General features: G+C 38.2%; 1 protein-coding gene across 10 annotated transcripts in view; it reads left to right on the top strand.

Moving 5' to 3' along the window:
• The window catches only part of FHOD3 (formin homology 2 domain containing 3), a 409,609-nt gene that overhangs the window by 359,357 nt on the left and 27,443 nt on the right, over positions 1-22,809 (top strand). For all 10 annotated transcript variants that reach the window (XM_064443292.1, XM_064443290.1, XM_064443289.1 and 7 more), the window contains 4 exons: positions 4,359-4,478; positions 4,950-5,111; positions 16,731-16,921; positions 18,616-18,808. In XM_064443292.1, coding sequence (XP_064299362.1) covers positions 4,359-4,478; positions 4,950-5,111; positions 16,731-16,921; positions 18,616-18,808 — 666 coding nt within the window. The remainder of the gene's footprint in view (positions 1-4,358; positions 4,479-4,949; positions 5,112-16,730; positions 16,922-18,615; positions 18,809-22,809) is intronic.

Raw genomic sequence — 22,809 nt, 5'->3', positions numbered from 1 at the left:
TCCTGTATATACTAATTTTGTATGTGTATCTGTGCACATACGTGTATATTAAAAAATCAGTGTAACTTTGTGTGATATGGACTCTGAGAAGTGGGACATACTTCTGATAATGCCTTCTGTTTACCTAGCCATGGTTATTTAACAAGTTACATGAGAGTGGATTGATTTGCAGCTGATGCTGTCAAGATTACTCAACCTCTGTTTAATTTTTATAGATTTCAGGAATTGCAATCACACTAATATTCCGGATTTTTTAATTGTGACATTTTAGTCATAGACATTTACGTTTCTATCTTGTAAAACACAAAATACTTGTATCTGGCCTGAATACTTTTTTGCCACATTTGTTTTGGTTTTGGTGTGTTTGGGTTTTTTTTTTTAATCTGGTACACCTATTTATTCTGCTTTGAAGTTACCACAAGGCTTAATTATTCCTTTCATGTGAGCCGAGTTAGCTGTAGCTGCTAATCTATGTCTATACCTAGAATTCCTAGCTTCCTCTCAATCAAAAAGTAACATTTGAAACCCTGCTAAAAGGTAAGGAAATTCTGGTAGTTTTCCTGTGCTGATCCTATAACATTTATGCCATGAAGTTAATGGATTGCCAGATAAAATCCATGTAAAATGGATGTTACTATAAAAAGTCTCAAATGCCTAAATTGCCCAAAGAAGCAATAGCTGGAGTGAAGATAGGACCAAGATTTTTATCCCTGTTGAAAGGTAATTCGGCCTAAGTACAGTACTTACCATAAAATGGTACAGGAAATAACATGATAACTCTGATAAAGTAAGAGGAGCATGTGATAAGAAGCCTCGCAGACAAGCATAACTATGACACACATCTTGGGTCTTAGTTGGGTGAAGAGGAAGACACAGGATCAGACATCAGAGGTACAAGAGAGCGAGCAGCTGGGTCTCTCCAGTAACAAAAGGTTAAAGTCAGAGTTTAAGTTCCAAGTAAACAATAAACATAAGCGTTATTTAGACTGAGATAAGATACCATGAGCATATCCAATTAAAAAATGAAGTAGTTTGCATTAATGATTATGATAATAAAGGAGTCCCATGACCTGCTAACGTTCTTCTGTTCTTGAAACTATGTTTTTGCGGAAGACCCATCTGCAAATGGGCAAACCCTTCATGAAACTTAGGTGCCAAATCACTTACCTCCACAGTGTTTGTCTTTTTTTGTCAAGCACTTGCCTGATTTTTTCAAATCTATTTTAAAACTAGGAAAATTCGTAACAGTTCAGAATGCACTCCTAGTATTTATCAAGTCACACATGTATTTTGTGTAAGAAATGAATGAACCTTACTATTACTTCTGTGAGGCTGGAAGTTTTCGATGATCTGTGATATCAACAGTGTGAAATACCTGAGTTGTTGATGTAAGGCTAGGGTTCTCATTCGTGAGACTCTCCTGCTAATCAGCCGATAACAGAGTTTTGCCTAAGTAGGTCTTAGCTCCATCTCTGACGACCTGCAAGAAAAACAGCATGAAGTTGTTCAAGAAGAGGGATAAGCGAAATATTGTTCATGTTTGTAGAAAAGATTTCTACATGAAATGGAGTCATCTTTCTTGGTTTGAATTTAATTAACTAAAGCAAGTTAGGGTACAGTTGTACTGGACTGGACTGGATGAATGAATACTCTTTGCTCTTTACATGAAATACGAAAGGAAAACCCTTTCCAAATGATCTTTTTGATATTGTGTATAATGTTTCAAAATGTTAACATGTATCTAAGGTACTGTATGCTTACTGAAGGTCATCAGTGGAACAATAATTTTTCCCACCTTTCTTTCGGTGTCATATTTTAAAGGCATAGACAAAAGAGGTAGAGTTTCAACTTTAAATCTTCATTTTCAGACTTTTGATTGCTCTGAAAAATTACGCTGTGTTACTGCTAGTTCTTTGTACTGAACTGTTTATGATGTAGATGCTGTCAAACTTCATTATCTCAAAGGGATTTTAAAGGACTTAGAAAGAGGAACAGAATATTTAGTTGTCCTAAATCCGTTTTGTTTTTTTTTTTTTCTTAAGGTCACTCTGGGCAAATACATCCTTATTGCTGACAACTTTGAAGGATCGTAAATGAATATAAGCAGGGGTAGAAATGGGAAAAGTAGAACTGCTAAAGAAAAGGACTTGCTTCAGTTTCTCTTCTGAGCAGAAAGATTATTCCTGACTCTAGCCTCCCTGGAGACAGTGTGCTAGAGAAATAGGTGTTCTAAAAGATTGTACATTTGAGTGATGCTTAAACTGTCTGAAAATATTTAAAAGTGCATCAGAGCTTTTTAAGTTTTACAGTAGATCCTGATACTTTCTATTGTTTTAAAAGTATATGATACTTTATGCAGGCCAGTCTTGATTAAATGCAAGTATGGCAAAATACATTTTGGTCATCGCAAAGCTCCATCCCAACCAAGTTTTTACCCCTCCCAGAAAAGCATGCATGTTAGCTTGTATAGGTGCAGTCAGCTAAACTTGTTACCGGTATTGCAGGTTGATAACAGTTCATACGCCAGATCAGCTGTACAGACCGTGCATGCTACGTCCTCCCTGTCCCAGGACCATTGGATTCATTGCATGTATATAGTTGAGTTCATTTGTGCAGGTGTGTCAAACATTTGCCAAGCATTATCAGACGTCTCACAGCCAGAAATTCTGGACCAATCCTCAAATTTCTTTCAAGCATAATTTTTAGGTTGTATCTAAGGATATGAGGTAGCTCTGCATTACGTATCTGCCCTCTTTAGGTAGAAGTGAGCTTTACAGGGAGCAAGAATGGGTATTTAATCTGATTATACAGTATCTGGGGCACTGTTTTTTATTGTTTTTAATGCTACAATAAAATAAAAAATAAAGAGTAGTTATAAATGTGTACTCTATGCAAGAAAGTCTAAGCTTGGATAACTTGCATGTAAATAGCTAAATGAAGGGCTACAGTATGGTCTGCTTTGGAAGCATATTATGCTACCTTGTTCTTCAACTTCAGAATGTTTTAAATTAACCTTTTAGGAGTAATTTTTTACTGGGTTGCAAATTGATGCAAATAAAATAGTTCAAAAGCCTGTGTTTACAGCAAATGCAGAGCCGTTTGATTCATCCCCATAATGCAACAAAGCAGACTAAATCAACCCTGACTCTAAAGCAATTCAAATAATTCTGTGCAGTAGTTTATTGATTTTAGCTTAACTTGATAAAGGCTTGGATTATTTAGCCCCTCTCCTCTGATGTATAAATTACTTTCTCACTGTGCCATCTCTTAATGTGTCTCGAATTTGCTATATTCTTTTCCTTTCGAGAAATGAATTGTTCTGTAGTGACTAGAAATGTATGTTTCCTTCATCTTTGTGCTCTTATTTATGGTAAAATATCACTACAGTTGTTGAATGACCCATTGTATTTCTCCAAGAAAGTGAAGTTCTCAGCTATTTTGCCTTGTGGTCTAAAATAACAGCTTAATTTTGGCTTCTTGGCTCATAAAGGGTGTAATAATTTGGGAGAAGAATGGTGCTCACGGATGCTTAGGATGGATGGCATTTGGAGATAGAAACAATGTGAACTGTTACTGTTCCTACAAAATAAATAACCCTGGGCCTCACACAAAGACATAGAAATAAGCTCTGTCAACTCAATTACCCTCGCTTTCTTCCTTTGAACTCTGTGGTGTAGTTCACTTCCCGAGGTAATGGAACAAAATTTATGTTTTCAAGCCTTATCAGTTTACATACCTATACTCAGATAACATGTGTGGATGGAAGATGCATTAAGTTAAAAGATTAAAATAAGAACACTTGTAAAGCTTGATGTTTGCAGTGGGTTGGGTTTTTTTTTTTTCAGTTTTAAAGTCACACAAGCACAAAACCGTCTCTAAACCTCAGAGGTAGCCATCATTTGAAGGAAGCTTTAGGGTCAGGCTACAAATGTGAAGTCAGCCAGGGTTCTAACTTCTTTTTTGTTTGTTTTTCAAAGATTGAAAAAAATAGTTATAAGGAGCTTTTTTTTATCAGTTGGGGCAAGGGGGCATTCATGCATCTAACTCAAATGCAGCAGCCCCTTCTCTGACTCTCTCTCTCCTGTTTGAAATCACAGAATAATCCCCGGGACAAGTAAGGCAATTGCATGCATAAAGAAGCAACATTAGGAAAGTATTTAATGTATTTTTTTGCTGTCCTTGCGTGTGATTTATTAGCTGAAACATGGAAGAAAGCCAGCACACATGGCCAGTTTGCACTCTGCAAGACGCCAGTTCAGGAATTGTTTGCAGTAATTAATCTAAACCATAGAATTAAAAACTTGAAGCAGCTATAGCCAACTGCAGCCTTCACTTTCTTGTTTCTGTTCTCATGGCAGGAAGTTGCAGAACCACTTCTAGACCTGAAAGAAGGAATGGACCAACTGGAGCACAATAAAACTTTGGGATTTATCCTTTCTACTCTACTAGCCATTGGGAACTTTCTGAATGGAACCAACGTAAGCCTGATGTCCCAGTTATTTTCCCTGCAACTTTTTCCTTCAAAAAACAGAAGTGAAAACTATTATGGCAGTTGCAACACAGCATTTATTTTGTATCAGAAAAATAATTTAGAAAACAGAACCTACTCTTTTTTTTTTCTTGTGTGTCAGGGTGCTTTCTGCCTCTTTCAGCATAACCTGAAAGAAATGTGGAGCTTGGCACTCTTCTGGTGTAACTCCCTTGAGTTTGAGTTTAGTGTTGATGCCCCCCATTCAAATTGTGAGAACTGTGTCATGAGTCATTACACTGCAGGTGGAGTGATTTTAGGCCTGCTCTTCAGCAAGTTAAAAACAAATAAAAGCAATAAGTTTCTTCGGCAGGATTCTTCTTCCCCTCTGCCCCTACTTGATAATCATTTTTGTCTGCTAACCTGCATGGGAAGGAGTAACATTTTTCTTTTAAATTTCTTCCGTTTTTTCCCCTTACAGGCCAAAGCTTTTGAGTTGAGCTACCTCGAGAAGGTTCCAGAAGTCAAGGACACAGTGCACAAGCAGTCCCTCCTGCACCACGTCTGCACTATGGTAGTGGAAAAGTTCCCAGACAGCACTGATCTTTATTCAGAGATCGGGGCCATCACTAGGTCAGCCAAGGTATGTCTACTGGCTAAATATACATAAGTTTTTAAAAACCCTCTTTAAACTGAAGTATTTAAGATTTTATTTTATTCTTTGATTTTGTTCCTCCCTGGTCACAGCACGTTTTATGAATGTGGATTTGTTGTGTCATTCCTGATGAATTTCAAAGATGCCAGTACTCTCTTCTGAGCTTTATCTCAGTCTATCAGGTGGTTTCCTCATCAATGCACTAATAAGCAGCCATGTTATGACTGCCATTTCAATGTTATATACATTTTTGATGTATCTAACTGTTATATAATGTAATATAGTAGATCATTATATAATATAAAGTACTATAAAATAATAATTATCATATAATGTATATAACTATTAGGAGCTATTTTCAGGTTAAAACTTTATTTGACCAGTATCTTCAAATGTATTTATTCTGTGGTTTGGGGGGAATCTCTTTTTTAAGGCAGATGCCTGACTGTATTTTAAGGTCAATGGAAGGAATGAACTTTTTTGGTAATGAAATGATTTCCAGAATGAAAATGCCCTTGAAATATTTTGTTTAACTCCTTTTCTGTCCTCTTCCTGACAATAATTTTGATTATTAGAAGTTAGGGAAGATAAATGGAAATAAAGGAAACTTGTGGCAGCACCTCCTTTTACAAAGTGGTAATCCCTTGGCTAACGCATAGGTCTGGTCAGTGGTTCAATCTGATACACAGATTATTTATTACTGCTGCTAGCAGGCATAATAGAAACACTCTAGCCTCACTCTTGGAGCTCTCAGGGTGTGAGATTTCATGGATGACCCTCAAAAACAGTACATTACTTGATTAATGGAGTAAACCTGCAATATCATCAGGAGGTAACAAATATGAAAATTCTGGTTTGGAGTCATGTCTCATGTAAAAATGGAAATAATTGCAGCAGAGGATACTAATATCCATCTAGTCCCGTGTCTTCATCCAGACAGTGGACAATACCAGCTGTTTGAGAGGAGAGCATAAGAAGCTTCTAGGAGGAGGATCTCTCCTAGGAAAAAAATTATTTCATGAGCCATTATACTCATTATATGCATCAAATGGAAGAATTATTTCTCTTCCAAAAGCCACCTTGTGTGGAGGGGACACATTCATAATCTAATTTTGTCTGCTGTTGAATTCGCCAGTTCCAGGATTTACTGTCTGAATAGATTGAACAGTCAAAACTTTTTTCATCTCTCTATTTCATAGAGTAACTTAGACTGGAAAGGACCTCTGAAGGTGATGTGGTCCATCACCCTTTTCAGTGCAAGGCCAAATTAAACCAGGCCGCTCAGATCCTTGCGTAAGCCTAAAATATCCTTCTACATCTTTTTTTTTTTTTTTTTGAGACCATTTCCACACTTTTTTTCCATCTTAAATTTTAGAAGGGGTTAAACAACAGCAAACACAGTATTCCAGCCTCTCTGTATAAATGCTATCTTTTGTTAAATGTCCTGAGGTTTTCATTATGTTTTTTGACTATTGCTATCTTTTTAACGTCCATTGTCTTTGGGCAAGTTCACAAGGGCATCCAGGCAGACTCCTGAGCTGACCGGGCAATTCAGAACTCGGCCCAATGCACAAAGGAGTCCGATACTGCCTGCAGTGTGCGCTTCGCTATGGTCTACAGTAATGACCATGATCTGCTGAAGCAGATTTACTGCTTATCTCTCAAATCCCTAATAATCTTAAATCAGGACTAATCAGAATAATTTCTTGCCATCTGTAGATTTCACCCTCTCGGTGTGCTTTCTTGTTTCCAGATAATTTTGAAATACAAAGTACAAACCAAGAGACACCTGCTGTTAACCCTGTCATCAGATAAGAATCAATATGTATTCCTTCTTTTCTTTTGTTCTCTTAACCCCACAGTTCATAGGTGGCCTCCCATGAGGCTCTTGTAAAGATTTTGAAAGTCTAATTTTCTTTACTTGCGCTTATCTGCCCACTATTTTATAAACATATTCAGAGTCTAGTGATTATTTTCATGTATTTAATTTCCTGTTATTCAGCCTTTCAGCCAGGTTACCAGGTATAGTAAAAAAGCTTGGAGCTCTGCAGTCTTCTCAAATCACTCTTGCTGCTTTTGTAAAGACAGGTGATACTTTTGCTGTCCTCTGATTCTTTGAGTTACTAGGTGTAGTGAAAGCACACTCGTTTTAGCCAGTGGCTCAATTTCTTTATTTTAATTGCTGTCAGAATTCTTGTATTCTGCTTGTTTACTGCTTTGTAAGCTGTCATCCTCCTCCAACATATTTGTTTCTGCTAGCAAGTATTTGAACCTTGCTATTAGTTCACATCTATTAAAAAATAAAATACAGAAAAATAAAAACGGGTACCAGAATCGGTTTATCCCCAACGTCCTCTGTGGTGAAGTTGGATGAAAAGAAGTCATCTTGCTTCCCTTCCCTAACTTTTGTCTTCCTCAGTTTCTTTCATCCCCAGTGACCCAGGACCTCCTACATTTATTTTTTTTTTTAATACCATAAAGGAATTTGTGGCTTTTGTTTTACATCCTTAGATATTTGCTCTTTGGATTCCATCTCTGTTCTCTTAATTTTCCTCTTGTACAGCCTATGTTAGGCTCTGTTTTATTGCCTTCACTGAGGTTGTTTTCTGACGTTTGGAAGGTTTTAGGGTTTTTAATGGTTTTTTTCTTTGAGTGTTTCTTCATCTCTTAACATTTCGCTGTATTGATTTCTCATTTCCTGCTTCTTCTCTTTGATAAGAAGTTATTTCACTTTTTTTTTATATTGGGACCAAGTTAATCACTAAAATGAAAATCACCATAATAGAGAAGAGCCCTTTTTTTCTGAAATCCACACCACCATGTATGGTGTACTCTCAAGGGAATCTTCTGCTTCTGTTTTTCAGTCTTAGAAAGTGGAGGAAAGCTTAACCTAATGCTGTCACTTATAAAAAATTTTTAGGTCTAAGAGCATACAAAATTGAGTACAGTCTTTCAGTCTGTGGTTTGCTGATCTAGTGGCCCTGCCCAAAGCGGATGAAATTCTGAAAAGGCCAGACAAAATCACATTAAAAGAAATTATAGCCTTAACCTTCCCCATGACGCCCAAGGTCTCCCTCCTTGGGATGTTCCTGCATGTGTTATACCACTGATGGATTACTGTAACAAGCTCTATTCCCACTTGATCTTAGCAGCCACAAATCAAAGAGTTAGGACGTGGAAGCCATCCAAGCTGCCCTCTTCAAGGGAATGTTCACAGACGAAGCGAAATCTTGGTTTAAGAAAGCTGACAGGAAAGGAGAAGTAATATTTCACTGTGGATTAGGCTGTATTTTGAGCTCCATTTTGTCTACAAGCATCTTTCAGAAACCACAAAGGCTAAACAATTTCCATCCTGTAGATAAACAGAGATGCCCCTTCCCCTGAGATGCACATCATATGAGAATTTTCTGAGCCTTAGTTCATGAAAAAAACAAAAACCATAAAGAAAACAGGCTGGCTTACCAGAAAGAGTTAGAAACACCAGAAACAAAACGGTATAGTTACTGCAAAAACCTTGTGGCTTTTGTTGAAGGACTGAAGTCACAAAAGGCAAAAAAAAGGCAGACATGAGTGAAAAAAATGACGAAAAGAATAGAATTCTAGATAAATAAAAGAATTCACATATGTATAAAAATATATAAGGTCATGCAGGGACACTGATTGTTTAGTTATACCATGTTTAGAAGCAGTTGCCTTTTCTGGTTTTTGCCCTTTTTTTTAACATATGGTGTTTTTTCACTGGAGTTGTACCAGAACTGATGTACCTAGTACTGAAGCAGACCCCTAGATTTCTGCCGTTAAAATCAGTATTGTTCCTAGAATTTTTCATACCAGTACGGCAAGGAGGGGTTGTATCAGCACAAGTATCTTCTGTGTTAGTGAAGAAAAAATGTATTCTTATTAAAAATGTTCATTTTCTTTCTCATCCCCATAAATATTTTTCCCCATGCATCTGAAAGCTGGCCAGCCCTGTAGAGTAAACTAGTTATTGTCCTTTCTCCCCCTAATTTTAATTTACTTACAAAATGCCAAACTTCTGGCTCGTTTTTAACCCCTGCAGCAAGACACTTGGATTAGCCGCGGGTACTAGGCAATGGAGAAGCAGGCACCTTTTAAAACTAAGCAACAGGAAATGTTAACAACGGAGGGAAGGGGGCAAGGATTGCAGGTAGGAAAGAACTTAGAACGCGACTAAGATGTATGCAGGGGGGTAGGAAGTCTGCAGCTGTCCTCCGAGGGACAGGGAGGCGTGGGGAGAAAGAAGGTGGCTGAAAAAGAAGTGCCGTTCTGGCATGCTGTAGCTTCTGCCTGGACTGCTGGAAAGCAGAGAGAGAAGAGGAAAAAAAAAAAGTAGGGAAGATCATGCTGCCTCCCACGCTGCTTCAGTGGGGTTTCTCTTGTCTCACTTGACAGGAAGTATTTGTGTGCAATTATCATTCAAGTATACTTTCCCTGTGTTATTTCAAAGAAAAATAGATGCCAGAAGTCAAATTATGTTCCATCGAGAAAAGGGATTGGGGAATGCAAAGTTTCTTATGGTTGTATCATTCCTTGTAGTGCCAGCTCCAAGGACTACTGCAGCTGCCCCAGTTCCTGGCATGGGCTAGTGGGAGCAAAGGTGAAGGTAGAGGAGGATAAGGCAGAGACTGCTGGTTGCAGGGCAGACTGGGGCAAGGGAGAAGGAGCTTCAGTAGATGAGACTTCAAGGTTTTGTCTGAAAGAGCAAATAAGTTTAGCACATGTCTGACAGCATTGCGATATCTCAATAATTTCCAGGTGAAATGACTGCAAGTAGTGTCACAGGTGCTATACCACCAACTGAAGTGAGCCACATCACCCCTTGCTGGTATGGCTCCTCTTCATCCCAGACATGCGAACTGACATACAGCATCTGCAAAAAGATCCCGTATTAATGTGTTTATCATAGATCATTTGAGGAACTAAAATGCAGTGGAGGTATATAATTGAATAGATTCATCTGCTCATACCTCAGTAAGCATCTCTGCCCTTTAATTTTTATTTAGTGGATTGATCCAGGTGTTTTCATTTCCAAAATTATTTCAGCAGGATGCCACCTCTTACCCTAGAATTAGAAATGTATGGACAGAACTTCCTTTATAATTTGCTTGCTTTTGAGAGCCAGCATCTACTTCACTTAAAATGTGTGACCAACAGTATGCAAGTTGGGCTAACGTTGGTCTTGGGATAATTCTTGTGACATTTGATGAAGCAAGCCTGTGTGGAAATACTGGAGGAGACAGAGTTTTGAACATATGCCAAAGAAGGTCCCTGCACTCAGATGACAGTGTGTTTGCAAGGAGCAATTCTCAGAATTTCCTTTGGCATTGAACGAGCTCAGGAAAAGAGGAAGATTTCATGTTCCCTGCCAGAACGCATCCCTGTAATAATGTGAGAGCGAACGGGCTGACCCTAAACTATAAACAGCTTAGACTGGGCTGTGTTCCACTGTAGAAATTATCTTGAACTTTGAAGAGAGAAAGATTTTGTCTGTGATCATGTATATCTTTCTATGATGTGCGATAAAAGACTTGTCATTTTGTTGTGAATTTAAGGCAACATTTGTCATTGTGAAAGCATCAATCTTCTATTTAATGCACCTTGTGGGTAGGATAACAATGCAGAGATCCAGGTCTTCCTTAGAAAATGTCTGAATTTTATATGTTCACCACTAAAAGAAACAAGCTGTAGCAATAAACAATAAATATAGTAGCAAGCAATAGAAAACTCAAACAAGGATGCATAACAAGTTATTCACTGGCCTTCAGAACAGAACTTTGAGTTATTTGCAGTGATTTTGAAAAGAAGTAAGTACTTTTTAAGCAGAACCCTCTTGCTTCACCAGTGTCCCTTCATTTATTTGTTTTTGGTTTTTTTTTACTTCAATCCAGTTGTGACATTTTTGACCCTGTTCAAGATCTGACTGTAAATATACAAGGCAGGAAACGTGAGTGTAATCAGGTGCAGCGTCTTTGATTTTAGGACAGCTTTGTACTCTCAGTAGTAGTGGAGCTTAGCTCAGAGACTAGAGGGGATTTAGCTGGAAGAGGAAACGTGTGTGTAAAGCATATTCCAGCTGAGGGAACGCTGAAGAAAAATGACCTGTTATCTCATAAAGGCTACAGTTGTTTGCTCTGCATGGCAATGCATACCTGGAATTGTATATGCTGCCCTAGGGAATATACAGCAGAAGCCCCTTTAGGTTTGAGCCACCCCATTTAATTTCCAGTGTCACCTCAAAGCAGCTCTTCCTCTCCCTTAACAAATAATAAGAGTCCAGTTCCTGTGTTGCCATGAGATACTTGTGGCCACACAGAGAAATAACATCCCAACCCAAAGATCAGAAGGCTCCATGATACATGTCCTGCCTGAATGACTGGGGTATGGTCTAGCATTCCATGAATCAGAGCGTTTTGAACTCATATACACAGCAGGTGATATCTGATGTACAGCATAGAGTTGAACTTGGGGAAAATAAGACTTTCAAAGGACCAGTGTTTGTGGAACCTGGTTGGGCAGGGAAGTAAACACTGAGCCACTTGGTGGTGGTGGTAGTTCTTGGGTCAAGTGAAAACCAGAGAGAACAGAAGTCATTTGGGCAGTGGGTGTATCGGGCAATATTGAAGTCTCTCAGCCCAATGAAGGGAGAAAACTGGTAGAATTTTTTTTGTCTGTCATTGTTCATGCGGAGTCATCTGTTACTATAGTAGCAAGCAATAATGTTATAATGGGATTAAAATGAGTGCTGGCATTGCTGGCATGTGGTTGGAGGGTTTTATTCTTGGGCTGAGTGTCATTTGTGCAAAATATGGTGGTGCATTAAATTGAAAAATAGATATTGGATTTTTTTTAAGTTGCCCATTAGTGACTTACGGCAATGGTTTCCCGAATGAGGCTGACCCTATGGGCTTTGTGTCACGTAAACTAGTCTTTAAATCCAATTTGGATAGACTGTCTCTGGCTGCTCCACTCTGATGCAACAGTGTCTACAAAGGCACTTCTCAGAAGACGGAACTGTGGGCCAAGCGAGAGATTTCACAGATAAATAACAAATAATTCTGAATATTTTTTAGCTTTTTAGCATGGTTGTGATTGGAGAGGAACCTGGCAGGAGAAAGGAGGAACATATCAAATACAACCCAGGAGCATTTAGAAAGTTGGTTTTTCTAAATTGGTTTACAAATGTAAATAAACATTATGCAGTATCCGAAAGAAAAGCCATTTTTATTTTGCATAACAGCCTCAGACTGTTCATTCTTTTGCCTGAGGAAACAAAAGACATTCATTTTTAAAATAGTAGCAGAAGGTAACGGTAAGCAGGACCAGAAAGCTGCATGTCTTTTGCACACACGTGAACTGGGCTGAGGAGGAAGAAGAGGAATGTATGTTACCACCTTCCTCCAAAACCTGGGGCTGGGCACAACAGCTATCCAGGGAGAAAGCTGTAATGACCATTTCAGATTTCTGCTTCCTTTTATTCAGTGGAGCATAGTTATAAAATAATGCCACAGTGGTTCGTGTCTGAGCACCTCCTGTGCTGAGGTCTCCTGGAGCTACAGTGTGATGGGAAACTCACCTGAACTCCTCCTTAGTCCCAGCATGGCCTTCCCGCTGTGGACAACAATCACGGCATCTTTCCTTTCAAGAAAGGAAGAACGAAAAAAAAAAAGGAAGGAATTGTGGCTTTCTACCATCATGCAGCATTAATTCTTTTAGTAAAGTGTTGGAAATAAACATATAAATGAAAAAGTGTAATACTTCTTCCCTTGGGAATGCTGCGTGGGTTGGCAGGGATGTGATACAGTGTTATATATGCCTTTTCAGGTTTTCTTTATGAACATTGGATTGAATAATTGTCATTGTTACTCCACACAAGTTCTGGTTCTCCTTATCACAGGGACTCATAGTTAGGGGATCATTTACCATCATTGTTACTGTTATATTTGTATATAACACTTCCAGTGTTAGAAGACATCCTAAACAGAACAATAATAGCTAAATTCACCAAAAAAAAAAAAAAAGGAAACTGCAAGTATATTGCTAAACAGTGTGACTGCTTTTAAATATCTGTGCACAAATATTAGATCTAGGTTTGGACCACTGTGCACATGGTTTCATGGTTGGGAACCCCAGTTAAAGTGATTCTAGATTGTTGCTTTTCAGATAGATTTGTATTTTAGTTACGTTTTCCACTGATGCAAGTACCTGGTTTTTAATGATACAAATGTGCATAAAATGGAGAGGCTTGTTGGTCACATAGTCATTGGACTGCTGCTGCTTAGAATCTGATAAAAGCTTCTTCATGTCCATGATGCGTTTGGCTCCATAGCAAAGAGAGAAGAGGATCTGAGGATGTCAGATTCCCCAGTATCCTGCTTTTCAGTAGAATCTGGTGCTTATAATTAAGGGAATTAGTAGTTGTCTGTCTTTGTTAATATTCCAACACATTACAAGACTTAGAAAATGTAAAGGTTTGCAGAATAAGAGCATGTTACTTCAACAGGATTCTGGTGTTAATAATTAGAGTTAATAATACATACTGCTATTTCAGATAGCCATGGAAAGCCAGTCTTTGTGAGCGTTGATGGATAAGCTTAAGATACACTAATTGCTGGCACGCAACCTGGATATTATATTCCACTAGCCTAGAAAAAAACATCACCTGGATCCTGTGTACGAGTATCTGCAATCTCAGGAGAATCTGGTTAGGGGATCAGTGGTCAGTGAATCTTTAGCTTTACTGTGCTATGAAGTTTATGGCTAATTTCTTACCTGAACATGAACACTGAAGGAAAAAAGGGGATAGCAGAGGAAACATGAGGGCAAGGTATGTAAATTAAGGAGAGAGGAGATAGAGTGAGGGTGACCATGCTTGTCACATTACACTTTCCCATTGGAGAGCATCACTGTAGTGCTGTTGCTGTTGGGAGAGAAAGGGGCGAGGGGAGCAGGGAGCAGGGGAAAGCTTGTTTTCTGTGGTTTGAAATGTCATACAGGTAGTACTCTACAGCTGCAAACTATCGAATGTTTTGATATATTCAGTAGAAGAGTCCAAATATTTTTAACTTCAGAATTTTCCCTTTGAGCTGATCCAGCCTGAACAGTTAAATCTCACTTCTGTGAGATCTAATAGGAAAAATCTTGTCAGCAGGCTGGTAAATGCTAGTCTTTTTGTTTGGTTGCTTGGTTTTTACAGAAAGATCTGAAGACTTAACTTTGTTTTCTGGTGCTCTATTGGGAGGCAGTTTCTATACCTTGGATAGAGGAAAGGGATGTCGTATGGTACATTGTATGTGAAGAAGCTTCACTTAACTCTTTGCATGTAAAACCTAGAGCAGACTGAAATGCAATGGATTCTGTGCCTGCCTGCAAAATTTGCACTGGTGCAATAGCACTTCATGAAATATCAGGTGCGTGGTTGTCCCTGAAAAATTTTTACTTTTAATATTTCATACATGGATATTTTTCTGTAAGTGTATTCCTTTCTGTCCCCAAACAAGTGATCAAACTCTGGAGAGCTGGCAGCCAGAAGATTTTAGATTTTGTGAAGGCTTGTCACATTCTTGTGAGCACAGGACAGTTCTCATGTGGGGAATTCACTGACACATTATCCTCTATTGGATTTCTTGCTTTACTCCTTCCAGGAGTTTGCAACTCCTGCTCAAGCAGAGCCACCTGTGCTTCACAGAGATTTATTCCAGGGGAGCTCAGGTGGCATTCTCCTTGCTGCGGTCTCCTTAGGATTTCCCCAGAGATCTGAATTTGTGATGGTGCTCAAAGATTCCTGTGCATCCATTAGCCAGACCTGCCATCCCCAGTCCCTGCTGAAACTGCCCACTCTGGTTAATGTGCTGGCTGTTGGCAGATCTCATGGGGCAGGGAATTTACCACATCTTTTCTCCTTAGGTACGCAGCTCTCCAGAGATGGCTCTTGAACCCCTACAGGCTTGAACCTCAGAGCTTTTTGGTAGATAAAAACTCTTTCTGTTTTCAGTGAAAGCTGTCATAAAATTAAATTTGTCTGCTGCAGTAGCCGAGAGACTTCCCCAACCAGGTTGGATAATTCTTACTAGGAAGACCTAGAAATACCTCCTCTTGGCTTTTTCTGCTTAATAGGAATGGTAGTATTTTATCCCATGTGTGTTTTAGATATACCATCTATAGAAAGCAGCAATGTGTTTATCATCAACAACGAAAATACTGACCTGGAAAGGATTATTTTTTTAAAAAAAACATATGCGTTGATATGGATATTAGGAAAACAAAAACCCCACAGCTGCTCCGCCTGCAGGGCTTTTCTGAATAGCAGAATGGATCAAAGGATGTTTTTATTTCCTTGTGAAGAGGAAAAATTCATCACTTTATAAATCACAGCAAAAACAAATCAAATCAATACCAGGAGCTTTTTAATAATAATGCATTTCTTATGTCTATCCTCAGTACAGGTCTCAGCAGTGGGTGCTGCAGAGACTAAAAAGAGTGAACTAAAACCTGTCTCGGACACTGGTTTTCATTTAGCATTAAGGAATTAACTGGAGTACCGGACTGTAACATCCCAAACACTGACGTGTTTAGAATCTGAGAGCTAAATCTGTATTTTATAGCTTGAGTTCATCTGAGCTGTAAAGTGGTACTATAAAATAAGTTTTTCCTTTCTTCAGAATTCAAGAACATGTTGGGTAGTTTTACTTTTTTCTTCTGTTGTGTGCTGTGGCTGGGTCGTTAATGCACTTTGTCCAGTTGTTAGCAACACATCCTGAATGTCTTCTGTAGACCATTGCAATTTGAACACCTTTTTTGGATGACGAATAAAGGAGAAGCGCTCTCTCACCTTCTGTGGAATGTGTTGGCTTCTGTCCTGATGAATGTTACTGTAGGGTACAGTCACTTATTTTAACTTTGTTGAGAGACTTTCAAAGCCAATATATGACCTTGGTACAAGCCAGCAAATTCGTACTGTATATCAAAGGGTGAAAGTTAGTGCTGAGATCACCAAATAACACTTACTTTCAATAGAGCTTTAAAAAATTCTGGCCTGTGAATTTTGTGATTAGAAGTAGATCATCAATTAACAAGTCAGGCATGGCTAGGGAATAGATCCAAGTGCTTCCTAAATTGGAGAAGTGTTGGCTGGGTACAACAGTGAGCAGTAAACAGGGTATAAAAAGCTATGAGTAGTAGAGAAAAGGATTAAGAAAAAGAGAAAGTTTTGTATTACCTCAGAAATAACTGAGTCATGCAGTTGCCTGGTGCAGGCATGAAATTATTAGCAAGGGAAAAAACACATCACAATATTTTATTGTCCCTTCTTTAGGTGTTAGGCCTCCAAGACTAAAACCAGATATATATGTATATGGGTATTTCTTTGTTTTCAGTTTTCCATACTAATATGTCATGTCTAGACAAAGTGTGACAGAGAAAGTTATTTCTTAATTATTTAGTAGGACTTAATAATGTGAATTAATGTTGTGCTGCCACTACACTGACCCTTTCTTATAGATACATTGTATTCTTCAGATATCCACGGATACTACTGAAGTGGTTTTGCTTAAAGTGTTACATTTTTTTTTTCCTTTTTTTTTTTTTCAGGTTGACTTTGAACAACTCCAGGAAAACTTGTGTCAGATGGAAAGACGGTGCAAGGCATCATGGGATCACCTTAAGGCTATAGCAAAGCATGAAATGAAGCCAACTCTAAAGCAAAAAATGTCCGAGTTCCTTAAAGACTGTGCAGAAAGAATCATAATCCTGAAGATTGTTCATAGAAGAATCATTAACAGGTACAGAATTAGAATGGTGACAGCAATATCTTGATAATAAAAGACTTGCTAAAAACAAATTATTACATCATAAATATGTTCTTGTGTTTAATCCACATTCCAGCAGGTAATGTTACGAGGATATATGTGGTGCGTACTTTGTTTTAGACACCATTTAAGAAAGATCCCCACTCCAGAAAGTTTCTATATTTCTTATGAAAAGAAGCAATGACCCAGGCAATCATTTATTCCCAAGGTGCAATAACCGGGTCTTTTAACTCCTAATCCCCTAAAGCTAGCAGCAATATGGTTAAGTTGCTGTATTTTCTGTCCTTCCCGGAATACTCTTGAGAGGGGTTGGCTTACTGTCTGATAAATAAGAACAGGCTGTAGCAAAAAAGTGACGTTCTAATGACAAATTTGTCATATGCAGAAGTTGAAACTAGTCTTGTACAATGAGTTCTTCTACAGGCAGCACCACTCCTATTTGCAAGATCTACGACTATGCATTTTATGCCTATGCAGCAGAGGACAGAATTAAGATTCCTCTCCTTAGGACTTGCTTTTGGGTTTAGTTTCATCCAGTAGAGTTAAGAGTAATTGCAGTGCTTTGAAATGTGCATATTCATGATAATTCTGCAACACACCTGAGCTTTTTGTTTCAGATGCACAAATGTAGCATTCTGAGTAATCATCTGAGTAATTTATCTATGTTTCTGCTTATTAATGAAATTTTGAGAGATTTTCCAACTTCTGAATAATTTCCAAATTGCTGTGGACAAAATTAAGATCTGCATTCTAAATGGTCCCAAATTTGTGGATATACACTTCAGCAGTTGATTCAGCTCTTCTTTTGTTTTCATAATGACTTGGGTTTTGTGCCATAAGTAAGCAGAAATCTCAACTGCAGTGGAAGGAAAGTGAATTCACCAGTTTCCTGTTGTGTTTATCATATGCATTATACAAATAAGAAAAATATTAACTTTTACCTAAATTCCAAAAATATGTATCCATGTACTTGCATCTTTCTAGGATTTGGAGTACATTTTATCACCAGGGATGTAGATGCAGTTGAAAGGAATTCCCATACGTTTTTAAACACTCAGTGCGATATTGTAAATCATGCAATATAGAAGCCATACTAAAAGCTGCAAATAGTGCAAAAGCTCTGAATGCCACAGAAGCAGTAAAACCATGAATTGAGAGTATCCCAAACTAACGTACTTGGTAGATAGTATAATTTTATTGTCAGTTTTGTGAACCAGAAATTCTTTCCTTCTTGTGTTTGCTAGCCTGTAAATCTGCATTCTTCTTGTCTAGACTTCCCCCAGCACCCCAACAGCCTCTTTGAAGTTGCTTAATACAAATAAATAGAATTTAAACTTAATAAATATTTCTTCTATAACTGAAATGAAATTGGTCATTCACGTGCCAAATTAGTCATATAAAGTAGATGGAGTTCCATAAACGTCTTATCTCCTGCATCAGCCTGGGAAAGTGGACTGGGATGAAGTTATCATAGACTAGACTTTCATGGGTTTGATTATAAAACATGCCAATGTTATGCAAAGCATCCATGAAAATTCTGTAGCACAAAAGAAATTATGGGAGTTAATACAGTAATAAATGGATTCACTGAAATGTGGGGTTTTTTTTCTTAGAAACCATCAATAAAGGTTTTTTCCCTTTGCTTTTATGAACTCGCTGTTTTCCAGGTTTCACTCATTTTTGTTATTTATGGGCCATCCTCCCTATGCAATACGTGAAGTCAACATCAATAAGTTCTGCAAAATTATTAGCGAATTTGCTCTGGAATACCGCACCACCAGGGAACGTGTTCTGCAGCAAAAACAGAAACGAGCCAACCACAGGGAAAGAAACAAGACCAGAGGGAAAATGATAACAGATGTAAGTGGCAAAATGTGTCTCCCACAGCATGAATTTTTAAAACTTCTTTTCACTGAATGTCATATATGAAGTGTTGTTACTCTGTTTTTATTCTGAAGAGGTTCTCCTACTGTAAGTAATGAACTCTCTTCTCATAGAAGACAAACTTGCAAGTCCTTGATTGTGTATAATTGTTGCTTTGTACCAATTTATAGATTGAGAACAAACTGAAATTAAGTATCCGAAAAGAGCATCTCTGTGTGTTGCAGACAGTGCCCAAAATATCTAGAAGACACCAGGAGCTGTGTGTATCAGATCAGCCAAGAATATGAAAAAGGGAAAAAACCCTAGAAATTAGGCTGCTAATTGAGTTCATGACTTAAATGATCAACCATGGTAGCCATTTAAGCAGTTACAACCAAATTTAAATGGATTTTTTTTTCCTCCATCTTTGAGTATTCTAATATAGTCTTTAATCTTAGTATTTTATCTATTTTTGTGTGTGTGTATGTATATATGCGTGCACACATACGCAATTTTCTTCTTAACTTTAAAGCACAGAACAGCCAATTTTATGGGAACAGACTACTTTGGGTTCTGAAAGAATGGACAAATTACAAATTTATGTTCACAGGAGATGTTACCCTGCAAACTTTTTGACTGTATGATTGCATACTGATAGAATAAATTAAAATAAGATTCGTTTCCTCAGCATAGAAAGCTTTAAAATCCCCTTGATTTTTTTAATCTCTTTTTTTTTTTTTAGGTTGATGTAGTTTGACTCAATCCAAATAAAGTTTTAAGAAGTGCCAGTACTTAATAAAAGTTTCCAGCTGTCTCAAAATCCAAATCTGGAGTCTCGATTAGATGCGAGTGGTTCATTGCATATGAAGCTACCCTTGCCTTTGGCATGAAAAGCCCTAAGCTGATTACAGTTTTATGGCTCAGGCAATGTGGGTCAAAATATATGTTAAGTATTGAGACTGATATAAATTGAGATTGTATTTAAGTCATTGACTCACCATCATTTGTAGATCTTTCCTGGCAATATCCTCCTTAAATTTGGAAATTTGCCCCTTCTAGAGAAAATATTAAACCTGTATTATTATCTCAAAAGATTTTCCTTTTGGTCTAGCCCCAGTTAAGGAAGAGGCTCTGATTTTATGCGAAGGCTATAATATAGTCATACAACTTTTCAAAACTACCACTGGGGAGCTGAGATCACTTTCTTCAACTGCTTCTTGGTTTTCCTGTAATATTCTAGAGGAGCTAAAAGGTAGCGTTAACCAAAGCGATTAGTAAATGAAAATGTTAATTTCCGCAGGTAGCTTCAGAGCTTTTTACTAGTTCAAACAACACTGTGACGTGAAGGATTTACTGTTTTCCTACTGTATGATGTAGTCTTTCTGCGTTATCTGTCCAGAAGAACTGGCTGTGGCAGGACAGAAAGCTTCTCTACGTTCCTGCAGGAAACGCAAGGGGAAAAGGAAATCTGATCACTGGCAGCTGGGTTCAGGAAGCAGAGAGAAGGGACCCTTTCAAACCAGGAAAAGGCTCAGGGCTGACAGCTAGTCAGTGAGGAGCAGAGCCAGGGACGATGCAGTCTTCTGAAAATATAAGAAAAGAGGCAGCTAGGCCTTTCCCAGAAAAAAAGTCTTATTGGAAGATGATGTCTTGTTCACCTCAAGGTAGTGTTGAGATTTGACAAGAATAAATGCCATCTGACAGCTAGTATTCCACCTAAAAATATCTTGCAGGTCCCCAGAAAGGGAGCACTTTTTGCCTATTTATAATTTACAATTATATAACGATCCTATTAGCTTAAAAACAGAAAGCCTGCTGGAGTGAAAAACCACATTCTTTAAAATTACCTTTATAGAGATGTTAAGGGAGTTATTCATGTGGCCATATGGTCATTTCAGGACTTACTAAATCTCTTGTAGCCCGGTAATACGGCCTTGTTTACCATCCATTTGATTGCAGTATGTGGTAAGACAGAATTAAAGTTGCATCAGAATATTTGTCACAGCTCTCTTTGACAACTTCAAAGTCAGATCTACCTCAAAACAAGTTTCCAAGTCAGAAGGGTGGAAGATACTTATGTGTGAAGAACGATGAAAAAGGGGAGTTTTATGGTAGTCTTGTGGTGGCTGTGGTTTGTATCTGGTCTTGATTTTTTTAGTGTTTTATATTAGAAGGCATTGGAAAGGGAAAATATATCGGTAATGTGTGGACAGTATATTCAACCAGTTACAAAACACTGATAGAAGAAAGTTTAGATCCTGACATCGGAAAGAAACTCTTTGTAGAAAGTAATTTTAATAAGAAGTAGTCTTGTGGAATTTTAATTTCTGCTTTTGGTGACCTAGAATTGTGTCGTTATTTGATACGTACTTCCCTGTCCTTTTGAAAGTTTCCTCAGGATCTCATTTTTCGCACCTTATAGTACATAGCTTTTAGGCAGAAGAGGAGGGGTTTTAGCAAAAATGAGAAAGGAATAAGCCAGAACCATCCCAGTTCTTCATGAGAAGGCACATATCTCTTAAGCCTTGGTCCCCCCTGCAGACTTGGAAGGGAGAGGGATGTTGGCTGTTTGCATGGAGAGAGTCTGCTGGCTCTTTGCGTGGAGAACTTGCATCAGCTTCAGCAACTGCTCACATGGAGTATGGCTGAGAAACATGATGGGGAATATTTCCAGTCTTTCTTTCAGCCTTTTACCACAGAGATCTTTATGTTCATATGTTCTTTAATAGCTGAAGTGGACCAGGCACTGTCAGTTTAAATCTTGGTGTATGTTCTCTGCAAGAGAGTGAAAGGGGGGGGAGGATAAGGGGAAAAAAAAAGGAGAACAGTGAGTTGCCACAGTTTCAAGGGGAAAATTGCCTAGTCTCTGTAACCTTATATCTGGCTTTAGCCAATGATAGCACTCATTTCAGGCACACTGAAAATAACAAGCAAGCAAAATAGGGAAGAAATGCAATAATAGATACAAGTCTGAGCTTTTTAATGATTTTTAATAATAGTAGGTAATATAAGCCTCCCAGATTTATGAAGCTCTGCTGTTTATGATACTTAAGAATTTCAATTCCAAAATTGCTATGTAATAGAAATAATATTTTGAAACAGCAAATCCACCACATAGAAATGCTAGCCTAAAGGAAAAATGCAAGAGAGGGAGGGAAGGAGGGAGATCTCAGATTGTCTTGCAACATCCAATATTGGATGACAGGAGTCTAGCAGACTTTTTTTCTTAAAATGAATGTCTTCTGCCTGCAAGAGGTATTAAGTATATCAATATTCTTTCAGTGCTTTTTGGTAATATTACTTGTTAAAAATTTCCTAATTTATTAATACTTCTCAGTGTATTTATAACGATGAAATGAAGAAGGAAATAAAAGGCAGAATGTACACACCTGGGTGAGAGCAGAGTCCCTTGTGAAACAAAAGTTCAATTTATTTATTTTGCTACTTTGACTTCTGTTGTCAGTATTTGCTGGGACAAATGGCTCTCCAGACATGGAAACATGGTGGGGATGGTGAACTGCTCCCTCTGTGCACTGGAGTAGCTTTGGGTATAGAAGGACAGCTGTTCTAGGTGTGAGCCCTCTCCACCCAGAGCAGGAGGAAGGGAAATGGTAATGCCCCACATACTGGAGATGGGCAAAGTCAAACAGAGAGGAGTGTGTTGCCCTTAAAGTCAGTCCACAACAAATCACTTTTAGCTAGATTAAATGGGCAGGAAGGCCAGCAGCTGGGACTTTCCCTGTAAAAATCTAGCTTGATACGAAGTAATAATATAATACACTTTTGTTTGGAGCACACTCTTTGTGATGCGTGTACTCTGCTATTTCACCTTTCCCTGACTGTCTTTTGCATATTGTTTAGCTTAATTTGCTCTCCTCCTGCCTTTTATTTATTTGATAGATGTACATATGGATTAGAATACAAGTATGTTCTTGCTTCCCATTCTTCTTCTTTCTGTTTCTTATTCATGCCAAAAAGTGAACAGTGGCTGCCTTCAG

Source organism: Phalacrocorax carbo, chromosome 2 (assembly GCF_963921805.1).
Source record: "Phalacrocorax carbo chromosome 2, bPhaCar2.1, whole genome shotgun sequence".
Taxonomy (NCBI): Eukaryota; Metazoa; Chordata; class Aves; order Suliformes; family Phalacrocoracidae; genus Phalacrocorax; species Phalacrocorax carbo.
Note: the sequence above shows the minus strand (reverse complement) of the source record. Positions and strands in the feature narration are given on the sequence as shown.